The 15,123-nt window shown below is 37.2% G+C and overlaps 1 protein-coding gene across 3 annotated transcripts in view; it reads right to left on the reverse strand.

Annotated features, from left to right (window-relative positions):
• Positions 1–15,123, reverse strand: part of cdh23 (cadherin-related 23) — a 229,770-nt gene that overhangs the window by 133,067 nt on the left and 81,580 nt on the right. For all 3 annotated transcript variants that reach the window (XM_026939035.3, XM_053232580.1, XM_034302581.2), the window contains exons 7-9: positions 6,157–6,351; positions 5,203–5,331; positions 2,192–2,270 (exon numbers count right to left, since the gene is read on the reverse strand). In XM_026939035.3, coding sequence (XP_026794836.2) covers positions 2,192–2,270; positions 5,203–5,331; positions 6,157–6,351 — 403 coding nt within the window. The remainder of the gene's footprint in view (positions 1–2,191; positions 2,271–5,202; positions 5,332–6,156; positions 6,352–15,123) is intronic.

The raw sequence follows: 15,123 nt of genomic DNA on the forward strand, positions 1-15,123 counted from the left end.
TCCAGGCTGACAAAAATTGTAAAAAGTCTGAACTGAAGAAACAAAACATATCCACAACATCAAATCTAACTATAAACAAATAAAAATGCTAATGTTTAATAAATCCAAATTGTTAATGTTGGGAAATTAATGTGGTATAATGAGGCATATGTGCATTAGATCCCTTTACTATACTATCTTACTAAAAGATACATTCCAATCATATGTGTCATGGCCTATGAAAAGGCTTCACATGACAGTGTGAAATGTAAAGGTGTTCTTGCACTCAAATTTGCTTATTTTTTAAAGATATCTCAACCACAGCCAAAAAGACAAAAAAGGAGAAAATGCATTTTAAAAATTCCATTCAGGTTACCCTGTTGCTGACAAGTTGACAGGTATCAGTGGTGGGCGATTCAAGCTATTCAGACAGGTTTTTCACACTGACATTACTAGGAATCAAATATTAAAAGAAACATTATATGTTATAATTATCCCAATTAAACACCATTGCTCATTTTTTTTGGTTTGGATGTGAAGTGAACAATGTGCTGAAGTTTAGCTGATGTGGCTTGTCCATTTGAGTTATTCCACTGTGGCGTTCATGTGTAAGCTGAATAAAAATGGCAAATCAAGATATGACATACAAAACAGGAGGGAATTTTACTTAGTTACCTAACCAGTAAGTTTTCTATAATCAGGTTAGCCTGGTCAGATTTGTTGTTTTACTACAAATTTTCTTAAACTTATTGCTCAATATAGCTACATTTTTTAATACGCATATAGTATCCCTACTGATAATTGGTTAGACAGTAATAAAGTTGTGTTGCTATTCACTGTTATGTAATGATATTCATGACAGTGACATCAGATAGGGTTTCCCAGACTACCTTCAAGTACAGAGCTGCTCAAGTTGTTCAAAAACATTACAGAAAGTATCTTGTCTTAAACTAACTTAATGAACTGCACTTAGACTGTAGGAACATAGATTGAATAACATTACAGGCTTGCATCTTGATCATGAAAATAGAGCCCAGGTTCTCAAAAGCTTAGGTCAAATTAGTCATGAAGTAATGAAATTTGTTAGACATTGAAGGGCTTAAGTCTAGGTACTGACTACTACACTGATGATGGCATATCATGTACAGCTGAGCTCCAAGTGGAAATAATGTAATTTAACATGCAGAGAGAAGGTAGATGTAAGACCAGAAAGTGGATGAAACTCATATTCGTTACAAAAGGTTGTTATAATAGGTCCAACATCTAAATGCTAATGTGGCAAGAGAGTAGTGAATAAGAACAGTATTGGGTATCATCTAATTTAGACTACGATTAAGATTAATTGTATGTTACTAAAAAGAGGATAGCCTAAACCGTAGAGATATTCTAAAAGCATAACTTTTATTAATGTTGCCTCATCCTAAGACAGCCAAGAGATTCATCACTCAAGCATTTTTATTAGAACAAGATTGTTCATGACTATAACCATATTCATCGTTAGACTGGCGTAAAAAAAAAAACATGCTTCATGTGGTGCAGATCTTGAAGTCTTATGGAAACCATGTATGGAATGGATAAGGAAAAAATAATTCCTAATGTGAATTAATAATGTAATATGATCAATAATTGATATTCTGCAGTGACAAAAACTGAGAAGGTCTCCAGCAAAGTGAGCAAATATACTTTAATGCACTGTAATGGTGTAATATGTTCTATATTCAAGGCCCCTTCTCTGGTAATTCTCAAAGGATAAGGTGCAGATTCAGATTGGCTAGACACAGCAGAAATAATGTTAATGGAAGATGGCCCAAAGCCAAATGGTTTTCCAAACCAACCAAAAATTATCTTAATCAAAAGCTTGTTTTGCAACTAATGAAATGTTTTTGGTCAAAGCCATTATCACAGCATTAGCAAGGACACGCATAATATCAACAAATCAGGCATTAATTCAGTCTCACCAGGTGAATATGGTTCAGTGACAGTTCTGCATCCAGTTTTTGGCCAATTATTGATTCTTTTGTGCTTAGATGAGTGTAATGCAATGACTCAACACCAGTCTTGATTTACCAATGATAGTCATGGGGATTTCTTTGGTATTGTTTTGGCATTGGGCTGCTTTTGTCACATCAAACGGGAAACCATGCTTCTGACACCCTGGTATTGTCCAAAGACTCCATCACTGTCCTGTAGAAGAATCGAGGATCTCACTGACCTGATACAATGGTGTATCCAATGCCTCGAGGCTTGCCCAGATCCTGATCAATCGCTCTCAACTTCCGCACCTCAAAACCCTGCGCACACACAGAACAAGAGACAGATAGTAAGTGCACACACACACACACACACTCACATTACAGCAGCATTAAATGCACTCAAACATCTCTGAAACAAAAAGCAAATAAAATGTCTGTGAAATGGTTTTCAGAAGAAACTACTTTTTTCTTACATTGCTGCAAAAAGTTCTGTAGTTCCTCAAGAAGTTAAAACTCTTATAGACAAAATCTTATAAATCACTGGGTGTTTGATTACTGTCCAGGATGGCTCCTACAGATAATATCAGAGAGCAGGAAAGATAATAAAAGTATAAAGTGCATTAAATAATCCAACCACTTCCAGCGCACAAACACATTCTCTGTCTTGAGGGGGTTTGTTCATTAACCTGTGTATTACTGTAGCTAAATACTGCTGACAATAACATTCTGACATTTCTAAATCCTTCATTTATCTACAGTAAGCGGTTTATCCTTATAATTGCAGTACATCGGGAGTCTATCCCAGCAACAATTGACAGGAAGCTGAAATACGTATGCCTGTCCATCATAGAGCACCATGCATACACACATTTTTCTTTAAGCAAAATGTCCTCAACTCTAAACTAATTGGCAAAATGCTTGAATAAATGCAGAACACGTATGCATTTACACTAAAATCCATTCGCACTGTCAAACTTCAACATATCCCCTCCAAGAGGCACAAATCCACTCACACACCGATTCAACACAATCCCGTTGAGCCTTATTATAAAACGGTTCATTCTCAGCAAGAAGACAAACACCAGAACAGAGTCTGATTATTCTGGGCTATTAGCTGCTGCTCACTTTATGATCTCCACAAAGATTTTAATAAGTGCCAAACTTCTCAAAAGCCAAATCCCTGCTTAAAGGTCCACTGACTTTGCGTATGTGTGTGTGTGTGTGTGTGACAGAGAGAGAGAAGATTGAACCGTTTAAGAAGTCTTTTATCATGCATCATAAGTACTAAAAGAGCAGCCTGCACCAATTACTATTCAATTTACCTTGCGGAAAGAGAGAGAGAGAGAGAGAGAGAGAGAGAGGATAGAAAAACAGAGAGAGAAAAGGAAGATAAGCGAGAGAAAAAGACTCAGGAAAGGGAAATGATGCTGAAATTATTTGAGAGCTATTCCTCTGCTGTCCACACATGTACAGTGCTCACTCAGCCAAATGCTCATGTTCACAATAGTCTCTCAGTCTCTTTCTCGCTTTCTCTCGCTCTCGCTCTCTCTCTCATGGGACAGAGTATGACAGCCAAATGGTGTTTGACACTAAAAGGCTTGAAATGTCATTTTAAAGACACCGAAACACAAAACAACAGTTTAGATACGTCACCAACATGTGATGTGTATTTGTGTGCTGTGTATGTGTGTGTATGTGTGTATTTTTAAGATGCTTTTCAAAATGCTAAAACAACGCATTTACAGAGAAATGCATCCGATCTAATTGGGAGGAACTTCTAAGTTCTAAGTTGCTTAACACATCTAGATGTAAATATCAAGAAATGAAAGTTGAAATTCTGATCTATCGTCTCATATTCATCTTTTGATCCTAAACCCAAGGAATCTCATCATGCAGCATGACAATGACCCAAAATTGGGTGGTCTGCCACCAAAGGTGCTACATATTAAGTTGTTTAACACATCTGGATATAAATATCGAGCAATGAAAGCTGAAATTCTGATCTATCGTTTCATATTCATCTTTTGTTTGACTTAAACCCAAATGTATTCAGTTTAAGGCAAAAACAAAAGAATTGGTGTTCCAATACTTTCAGAAGGGACTGTACATATTTTGCAAAGAGGAGACAACATTACATGCCATAATCAAACTGTTTGCCAACAACTTGGTGATTTTTGTCAGTATGTTACATCAAATATTTTATCAGGAGAAGATAAGGACTATGGCTACACAGTCTTCCCCTCCACTGGAATATAGATCCTTCTTCATTCCCCTCCATCCGTATTAATGTGCTTAACTAGCTAACTAGCTGGCCATACAGTTTCTGGGCAACCAAAACGTGGGACTGGGCAGCACACTGGAGCTTCTACTTGCCTGGTGGGCTAGATAATGTATTTATGATTTGTCCATCCCTGACACATCCATTTGTTACCATTTGAATAGAATATACAGCAGCACACCAAATAAAAAAGAAAAAGAAAACAGTGTGAAACAGATTTGTTTTAGTCTCCTGCAACTGTTAAAAGAAAAGCAGTTTTAATGGAGTGAATTCAGGCTTTAGGGGACTAGAGCTTAAAGCCAGAGAGGATTTGGCAACCCATATCACACATTTGTCATAGTAGATTTTCCTCAGTCAGGGAGCCAAGAATCAGCAAGCATGGAAACCTCTCTCTCTCTCTCTCTCTCTCTCTCTCTGTCTGACCTTGATTGGATGAATCAGCCAGTTACCAACTCTCATTTCTGTCACATACTGTTAATATTCATGCAAATAGAAATCCTGACATTTCACTGTAGAAAGACGAGTGTGTGAGTGTGTGTAGAAGACCTCTACTAACCTACTTTTAAGGAACACCTCTATCAAAAATGTATACAATTCTGCACTTTTCTGCTTTTACTCCAAACATATTCAATCACTGTTAGACATGTTTGGTGGCTAAAGTTTCCTGGGTTAGTTTTTGCACTGGAGCAACAAGGCTAATATAGCTAAAAAGTAAGGAATGTTTATGGCCTCCATTTTAGCATCATCACACAATCACCTTAACATCAGGCTTGCATGTGTGGTTTCTCACACTATCCATAAAAGGAAGTCACAGAGCTAAAACCAGTAGAAGCTGCCATTTTGAAGCCGGAATCACTCTGGGAGTTTGGGATTGTAAAAATTGTAAATGTGGTTGGGATGGAAATGAAATGAAATATTGGACGGTTCCAATTCCAGATTAGAATTGTAACACGAGTGGGTGTGTGCACTGACCAGCGGAGCTTCCTCTTCTACATTGGTGTTGTAGGGCAGGTTGGTGAAGATGGGGTCCCTATCCTGAATGTCAGAGAGAGTGATGGCCAAGTTAGCCAGACTGGAGAGAGGATGAAGCTTGTCCTGGTCCTGTAATAGAAATAAAAATAAGCATACATAAAGTTTTGTTACTGTACTATGAAAGACAAAATGAGCACAAGGTTCCTAATCACGGTTCTATACAGTGCAGTGCATTTCCAATTTTGTCCCCATTACACGTTTTGTCCTCCTAAGGTTGTAGACGTGTAAACGTGATACTTGTCCACTTTATTAATTTTTATTATTTTGATTATTTAAATTTTTACTATTTTGATTTGATATTATTTTTATTATTATGATTAAATTACGGGGGAAATAGATGAGCACTGACTAGGGGTGGAGTTAATTCCTGAGCCAGAAAACGAAACATCAATCCATCATCCATCACAATTTTAAATTAATCCTAAATTGAAAATTATTTGGTCTACAAACATTTTTAAACATTACAACCTGCATGTTCTAACTATACATTTAGCATATCCGACAAGGTTCCCTCAAATGTTATTGGATTGTTCTAGAAATGTCCTTAAAACTATTAGCTAAATATATTCATACCTAGGCACAAAATTGTACCTACCTACCTACCAAACAAACAAATGAATAAATAAATAATTTCATTAATTAATTATAACTCAAGCAGTGCACCTTATGTCAAAGTTCTGAAGCCAATTATATTTGCTGTGATAATCCACATGATGATCATTTTTAATCTTCAATATCACCATTATTTATTTCATTATTTCTTCTTATTCTACTTTTCTTATTGTTGTGTGTTGCAACGTATGTGCTAATGTGAGGAAGTAATATTTTACGTTTACTTGGTTAGACCAATAAAACAATATATGTGTGTCCATGTGCGTAGGTTTATGTCTATACCGTAGCATTGACGGTGAGCTGGTAGGCACTCGTAACTTCATAATCTAGAAGTCTCGACACAGTGATGATTCCCCGGGCTCCGTCAATGGAGAAGAAGGGAGATGGAGGTTGGAATGAGAAAAGCACACTTCCCCCAGTGCCTTGGTCCGGGTCTGTAGCGTTGACCATGAAGATTGATGTTCCCACTGAAGTATCCTATATACACACACACAAAGAAAACACACATCATGAACTATTTAAATTTATTCTAGTTTTGTGCCATGGTGCAATAAGTCAAATAATTAGGCCATATTTCAAAAATTCATTGCTAAATAGTGAACAGTAAACTGAGAGAGCTGCAGACTTTACTCTGTCACTCTACACACAAATGCACACTCTTGAAAAAAGTCTGGAAATTCTTTGTTTATTGGAACTGTGAGTATCCGTCCTTTGAGAAGTGAGGATTAGGAAAGATTCAAATAAATGATAACAGCAAGAACATAAAAGAGCATGAAGCAAAAGATAGAAGAGATGAAAAGGAAAGAGGATTAGAAAAGAATCAAAAGATATGGGATCTGGATTAGGCTCTAACCATAAAATACCAAGCCAACTGAACTCACTGAAGCACAACAGCAGGACACAGTGTTCAAGAGTCAAGGCTTTGCTACGTACCAGAAAGGGTGTTTCACTTGACAACTCCAGGTGTCCAAACCACAGAGATAACACAATGACATTTATCTCATCTAATTATCTCATTAACAGTGATATTCAGTCACGACAAGTCCATGTCAGTTTGGTAAAATACATTTTTGTTTTTTTTGTTAAAGTAAGGATGGCAAAGTATATTATTAGCAGAGAAACTCAATTTTTCACCATTTTGGAAAGGTTTTGTCCTTAAACTTAATATATGAAACTGTAAATAATATACATAAACATTACATTCAACTTCCACTAACACATTCCAAATAAGTGAGAAATCAAAATCCATTAAGACAAAAATCTAAAAAAAAAAACATCCATCCAACCATCCTCTGTATGGCTTATCCTACTACACAGGGTCGCAAGGGAGCCTGGAGTCTGTCCCAGGGAACTCTGGGCACAAGGCAGGGGATAATTGCACACACACTCACACACTATGGACAATTTGGAAATGCCAATCAGCCTACAATACATGTCCTTGGACTGGGGAGGAAACCAAAGTACCCAGAGGAAAACCCTGAAGCACAGGGATACAGGGCAGAGGTGGGATTTGAACCCCCGACCCAGAGGTGCGAGACAAACATGCTAACCACTAAGCCACCGTACCCGCTAACAAAAAAAACATAAGCTCTGACCTAGATAACATCGTTTTCACGCACAGATGCAACAGGAAGCCACATTCTCTTGAGAATTAGCCCTCTCGGTTAGTGAATGTCAATATTATAGGCTGAAATAGAATAAAATATTCATGTACCATCAGTAATGGCTATGAATAGGGTAAATCAAGGGGAATGGGGAAGGCATGCATATTAATAATCTTGTAAAAAAAAAAAACTAAAAAAAAAAAACACAAGGTTTCAAGAAAAGCAGTGAGAAGGAAAGTGTCCCATGGGATAAAATGAAGCATAAAAAAGACATCAAACACTGTAATACAGCAGAGACAAAAAAGTCAACAACCATGTGCTGGAGAACAAGAGGAAGTGAGTGAGGGCACATCTAATAGCCATTAAGAAGTGCAAATACAACTGGGAGTCCCTGGACTCTTTCAACTGGAGCCTTGGTGTGTAATGTGAGTGAGATTATTCCTCTAAGCACTTTGAAAGACAGACAGGCAGAGAGAGGGAGAGACAGTGTAGAGGTAAAGATCTCATGCTGCATTAAGGATGACGGATTTGTGAGCTTCGTCATCAGAAAGCCTCATAGGGAATGGTTGGCAAAAAACAGAGGGTCAGTGGGGTCAAAAAAGACAGGCGATCCAATCCACTGACTCCATGCGTGCAGTGTTGGAGCTTGGCACGGGCTGAGAGATGATGTGGTTTGAGGTTAGAAGGTTAGACAGGGAGGGGTGAGACATCTGTCTTTGTAGCAAGTGGCCCTCAGAACATAACAGGGCTTTATTACAGAGAGTAAAGCAGACCTGCTGACCCACTGCTCTGTGCTCGAACTCATTTAAAGGTTGGACGCTGCCCAATGTACTCGCATCGTAATTACACTCATCTCCACTTTTCAAACCACTGACTTATTCACATCATTACAAGAGAGCTTTAGGGTTTCTGTGCAGATATGAGTTTAATATGATTGTGGGACGGATGCCATCTCCTTTTCTGATATTATGAAACTGTTGGCTAATTCCAGTGTAAAGACAGTACTCAGAGTACGTATGCAGTGGTGGACAAAATTAGTAGCCCAGGCATCCGAGACAGGAAAATTATGTGTCTGGCCTACTCATTTTTTTAATCTTAGCCACCCAGTGGCCAAGTAGGTTCGGTAGGCAACCAAAGAAAGAAAGAAAATAGCACAAAACAAAAGTTTTTATTTTGGGGTGTACATTAAACAAAATGCACTTCGTGGTGAAAAACACACCACGAGAGTACACATGCTATAGAGTATAGTATATTAACACAGCACCATGGAAAGGGCATGTGGTATGCAGTATAGTAGAGCATAGTAAAGTTCCGAATGAGATCACCATAGACAGCACATATTCTAGACAGAATATTATTATAATATTATAAAGTGCTGAATTGGATAGTTCAGAACCATGGACAGAACATATTCTGTAGAAAAGACAGGTCAACACCACGGACAGCATCTATTCTATAGTAATGTTCTGAATAGAAGAGTTCAGTGCCATGGACAGCACACATGCTACAGAGCATAGTATAGTACCATACAGTGTGGATCAGGTCCATGGAAAGGGCATGTGTTACACAGTATAGTACAGCATACGTGCCTCCTGAAATCACCATAGACAGCACATATTCTATACATAGTAATGTAGTAAAGTACTGAACTGGACAGTTCAGCATCATGCACAGAGAACATCATGGAATAAAGTACTGAACTTGGATAGTTCAGCACTGTTGATAGCACACATACTATAGAGTATAGTACAGTAACATACAACATAGTTTAGCACCACAGACATGGCCTGAATGAGACAATTCAACAACTTTTTTTTTTCAGAATAATACAATAACTTACTGAAAAATATGTTATTTGTTTGATTTATTTCATGTGGTATTGCTGCTAGCCCTTACTCTTGTAAAGCAGTTTGTTTGTTATTAGCATTATATAAACACAACAAAACTAAGGGTTTTTTTTAAGGTTTTTTAGGGTTTTTTTTATTTTTTTTAGATTTTTTTTTGTTTTTTGTTTCCTTTTAGTTCTTAACAGTAGTAAACTTTTAGACCCCACTGAACAAGTGACCATGAAATAGTTGTTATCCTACTCCGCATTTTAATGCATTAGCAAAACTTTTAGTACAGTTTTAAACAAATGTTATCATGTTAATTTAAAAAAAAAAGTCACTTGGCTACTGAGTCTACATGTGTATTAGGAATTTAAGCCCATATGTGAAAATGTTGTGGGCGCATGTGAATATGTTCTGCTCATATTCGGGCACAACCTCATGAGGCGAGGATGATTACAATTATGAGGCTTCGTTTTTGCCGAGGGGACAGCCGAATAATGGAGGAGGCGTGTAGAGAAGGTTAAAACTAAGCAGGGTGTTAAGTATAGCTACCAGCTAGGGCTAAGGGGTTAACAGGGCTTTTGTGTGGATGATGAGTGGGACTTAGCATAATGCTACAAAACCGAAGCGGAGCTGAATGGTGACTGTGGCGCAATTTGCAGGCGATGGTGCTCTTTGCTAAAGGCCCGGCACCATAGAGGCAAGGGTCGATCTGTCCAGCTGCTCTGAACAATGTGACATTGATTACACCTACGCTAGCTCAAAGGCCAGATTCCGATAGCTGCGCTTAGTACATCTAGGAAACTGGGCGCATGATTATACAGCTCAGCCTGGCTCTCTTTTACTCAGCATCACTCACACTCTGCAATGTTCACATCCGTATTTGTTCTCCTCAAGCAGTCTCTTGCTCTCGTTTATTCTGCTGCTTTCTTTATTCTCGCCTTCTCTCAGAGTGAAAGAATTTAACTCTGATGACTCCAAATCATTACACGGTGAAGAACTGAGATGTGAAAGATGGGAGAAAGAAAGAATGTGGAAAATACATAGAAGAAAAAGAAATACAGCAAATTGTCTTTTCATTTCACGAGCTAAACTAGTGGTGCCAGACTTAAACCCTATATTAAATGGTCGTAATATAAAGCAATTAGCTTTCATTGAAAATAGGATGTAAGATTACAATATGGTTTGTAAATGTCATATTTAGGCAGAAAATCAAGTTATTTTCTTCTATTTCAAAATAGCCCTACTTACAGGATGTACAATGTTTAGTGCATGAGCAGAGGAAGCTATATATTATGCACTCAGCTCTTTTGTTGTCATAATGCCACACTCATCTGTGTAATTTTTACAGACATTCAGCTAATCCAGACGGAATTACATGCATCCTCGGGCAAGATTATTTGACAAGCATGCAAGGAAATCTTATCTCCAGACCCCATTACTTCTCTAATTTTAAAAAGGCGTAATGTTTACGCAAACTACATATTTAAAAAATAAAAATACAAGCTAGATGTAGTTTTATTCACAAGTATCTGCCAAAAAAAACATTTATGTGTTAATATAAAAGCTATCTGTCCTACTGATGTGGAGAAACCCACTTTAAATAGTGAAACTTTTTAATATTGATATCCCATGGTCAATTCTTCCAACAAATTATTGAAGCAATACCATAGAGGTACTGTGTGAATTCCATGTCTGAAGGTGTGTGAAATGCAGCAGTGAGTGAGCTCACTACACTCTCATTCATCACACATCTCCATCTATCAGCTGTGAAATGAGCTGCTTAATAATTCAACAGGTTATTGAACGAGCAGACGCTCAATGTCCTTCAGTTCAACATCCTAAAAGAAACAGAGGTGTGTGTATAAACATGTGTGGTGAACCTCACATATAGAGTTGATAGGATAAAAAAAAAAAATATGAACCTATAAGATATTTGTGAGAATGAGTTCTACTCAGGTTCACCTGTTGTATGGTTCTACAGGGAACTTTCAGAGGTTCTATCATAGGAATAAGCCAAAAAAAAAAAAAAAAAAAAAAAAAAAAAAAATATATATATATATATATATATATATATTTTTTTTTTTTTTTAATTTCAAAAATTGTGGAAACAAAAAGAACAATTCTTTAAAGAGCAAGCAAAATAATATAAAAATTCACTGTTTGTATTTATTTTGATAATGTCCTTATATTTTTAGTTCCATTTTACAGTAACATTCATCCATTTTGTCATTATTGTTCATGAAATTTGAAAGCTGGTTGTCTATAAATCTTTTCATCAATAATTATGTTGTAGCTAAAATGAATTGGTCAACCAAAAGGCCAAACAGATGATGTTATGATAAGTGTTAATACAAGGCTTCAGATGTTGGAGTTAACAATTCAGTTGTACTGTGACTGTGAGCTTTGTGCTCAGCTCATGATCAGCTGTTATTACTATTTCCTTTGTATCTTTTATTTCACTTCCCTGTCTTCTCTCCATCCCTCCATCACTGCTTTGCTTTTAGATTGAGAGGGACGGTGTTTGTGCGTGTGTGTGTGATGAAGCAAAATGAAGCATCCCAGTACTTCACTCTTCCTAGTCACTCACAGACTGGTCACAACATGCAGGGCCAAAGCTGTCTTTATGTTCATCACTCTCTTTAATGCCAGTGAATAAGGGCTGATGATGACAACAGTACACACACACACACACACACACACACACACACAAACACACACACTCTATCTAGATGATGGCAGGTCGAAGAAGTGGTGAATGATTTTGAGAACCACTGAGCCACACCAAATGATCTCAAGCCATTGACCTCACACACAAGAGACAAGGACAGTGTGTGTATGTGTGTGTGTGTGTGTGTGTATACAATGCATGCTAACTTAACTACAACATCATTAATTTATACCCTATACAGTGGGCATATGTAGTGAATAGGAAGCTGTTAGAAATCTGGCCATAAATGACTGACTGTGAATGAATGAATGAATGAATGAATGTATGAATGAGTGAACGAATGAATGTATGAATGAACACTCCTGTGAGAAGACAAGTTGAAGGTGGCAGATTATTACAGTGACAATAACATATAAAAAAAAATATATATATATATGTATATATATTCGCCTATTTACATATTGAAGTTTAAGATACAATGATGATACTGCAATTGTGCTATTCCCTGAGCTTAAAAAGTGACATAATTATCACTACTGCCAAAGTTCCCTCTGTCTGCAGAAGTAATTATAAACTCCAAATGATAAACTCATTAATATTCAAAAGTATTTGGAGCTATCTGGCAGCCCTAATGTGAATCTAAGCATGTGGGAACAAATAAACGAAGGAATAGAATGTTCACTTCCAACTCAGTTTTCCAAGCAGAAATTACAGCATTGCATTTAAGAGGAGGGCTGATAGAGAGAGAGAGAGAGAGAGAGAGAGAGATGTAAGAAGAGAAGGAAAAAGAAGAGAGCATGAGACCCTTAGAGAGATAGGAACATGACTGTCTATCCTGTAAGAAAACACAAGGACACAGAACAGCACTACAGTGACTGCTCACTCCATTCTGCACTCTTTCACTCATTCATCCTCGTTTTCACGCTCACTAATTCATCCTGCTTTCACAGCCCCTGAGGACAAGAGTCAGGGTCAGAGCCAATGACACAGAGAGAGAGAGAGAGAGAGAGAATGCTCCAGAGAATCTACAGAGACAAAGAGCTTGAGCTTTTTATTTTTTTATTTTTTTAAGAACAAAGCTATGAGTAAAGACAATTCTGTTGAAAGAGAGAGAGAGAGAAAGAGACAGAGAAAATGGAGGAGGGTTTATGCAATTTTGTTTTGGCCAAACTAGAGAAACGACACTGAAGGCATTAAAACAGTGGAAGAATAGAATAGAATAGAATAGAACAGAACAGAATAGAATAGAATAGAATAGAATAGAATAGAATAGAATAGAATCAAGTGGAATGGATTTAAATAAAATTGAATGTAATGGAACCAAATAAGATGATTGGAATTAAGATTGAGAAATGAAAAAAATGAAATTAAATAAAATGGTAAATAGAATGCAGATTATTTAATTTAATTTAATTTAATTTAATTTAATTTAATTTAATTTAATTTAATTTAATTTAATTTAATGAATGGAATACAAGACTGAATTGCTGACTAGAGTGAACTGAGCGAGAGAGAGAGAGAGAGAGAGAGAGAGAGAAAGAGAGGGAGATAATTGCCTCTTTTATTTGACATGATTTCATGGTTGTACTGTATATATATGTAGATTAATTCATGTAGTTTAATTGATTCAGTTGAGAGAACAACAATGTGAGCAGTTTAAAGCAGCACAAAGCACTCTTTTTCACTACAGCAAAGCAATATCAAAAGTTGAAGAAAAAAAAAAAAAAGGTATCTGAAGTGCTGAGCAGTGCCAAGTGCTTTATTCCACCTTAAAAACCCACTCACAGCTTCTGGAGCAAATGAATACATCCAAGACGGAGGGCTGTGTGTTGATGTTAAAACCATTAAAGAGAGAATATAAGGAGCTTTACAACACCGCATTTCATTCTGAAATATTTCAGTGGCAATATTTTCAAAGGGCTTTGTTTCTACAAAGAACAATTTCCCTGGTTTTGGGATGTCACTGGTATTTGGTGCCGTAGTTGCAAAAGCATTTTCCTTCTTCTTCGAAAGCTAAGGCAGTATACCACTACATTACTGAATTCTGAATTCTGATTGGTCAGAAGGTCTTGAGTCATTTTCTATAATAGCAGCTCTAAGAATAATTCTGGCTGTAATTCAAATCACAGGTTTACATTAATACACTCATTCTAATATATTACTGTCTCCATAACTACCTACACAGGAAACTGTATGGCAGATAATCTACAAAATATAAGAATAATTATAAACATGCTTAAAAAACACATAGACGGTGAGGAGGAGGGTCGAACCAGCAGGTAACACGTGATGATTCTCACCTGTGTCTTATTTCCACTCGTTTACTCATTTGTGTCTCTTTGTGCTTTCAGTGACACCCATAACCGGGGAGAGAGGGAGAGAGGGAGAGAGAGAGAGAGAGAGAGAGAGACAGCGATGTAGCTAGCGGAGCTGGCGAGACACACACGAATGCACGCACACACAAACTCACATGCCTCAGAGCGTCAGCTTGAACTAGACAGAATGTAAGCTGCGAGTCTGGGATGGGCCTATTTCTGTTGAGTTGTTTTGTTCTTGTTGAGTTTTTGAAAGTGCACTGAAAAGCATGGACTGAATAAACACGAGCCCGGAGCTCAGCTAAAATTCCGCCTGCCTCCCGAGTCTTCCTCCACACCCTCATATACGGGGTTCTCCACAGTGCTTTTTTGCTGTCAGTACATTTTCCACCACGAGAAAGTCTTAAGGACAGAGAGGTTTATGCTTTCTGGTCTATATATGTAGTTAAAAAGTGCAATATGTTGGCTATTAATAAATTAAAAATTGTAACTCTGGTAAATTGCTGTGGTATAAGAGGAATAAAACACTTCAGGGTGTGTTTTTAAAGGAAATAATCCAGCACCCTATCATTTTATTTCTTACATACACAATAAGCCTAGTGAGAAAACAGTCTAACTCAGTAATGGGACACTGAGAATAATCTGAAACATTTTCCTTTCAACAACCTTTAAATTCAGTGCAATTTGAGAAACATTATAAATTTGTCACCACAGAAGAACAAAAGCGTCACTTTCTCTTCTTCCTCCTCTTCATCACTATCACTCATTCCGCTGTGTTCTCCCCTTCATCTCCGTAATAAGGTGAAATGTATTTTTAAATGCAAATGAAG

The sequence above is a fragment of the Pangasianodon hypophthalmus genome, chromosome 3 (assembly GCF_027358585.1).
Source record: "Pangasianodon hypophthalmus isolate fPanHyp1 chromosome 3, fPanHyp1.pri, whole genome shotgun sequence".
In the NCBI taxonomy this organism is placed as follows: Eukaryota; Metazoa; Chordata; class Actinopteri; order Siluriformes; family Pangasiidae; genus Pangasianodon; species Pangasianodon hypophthalmus.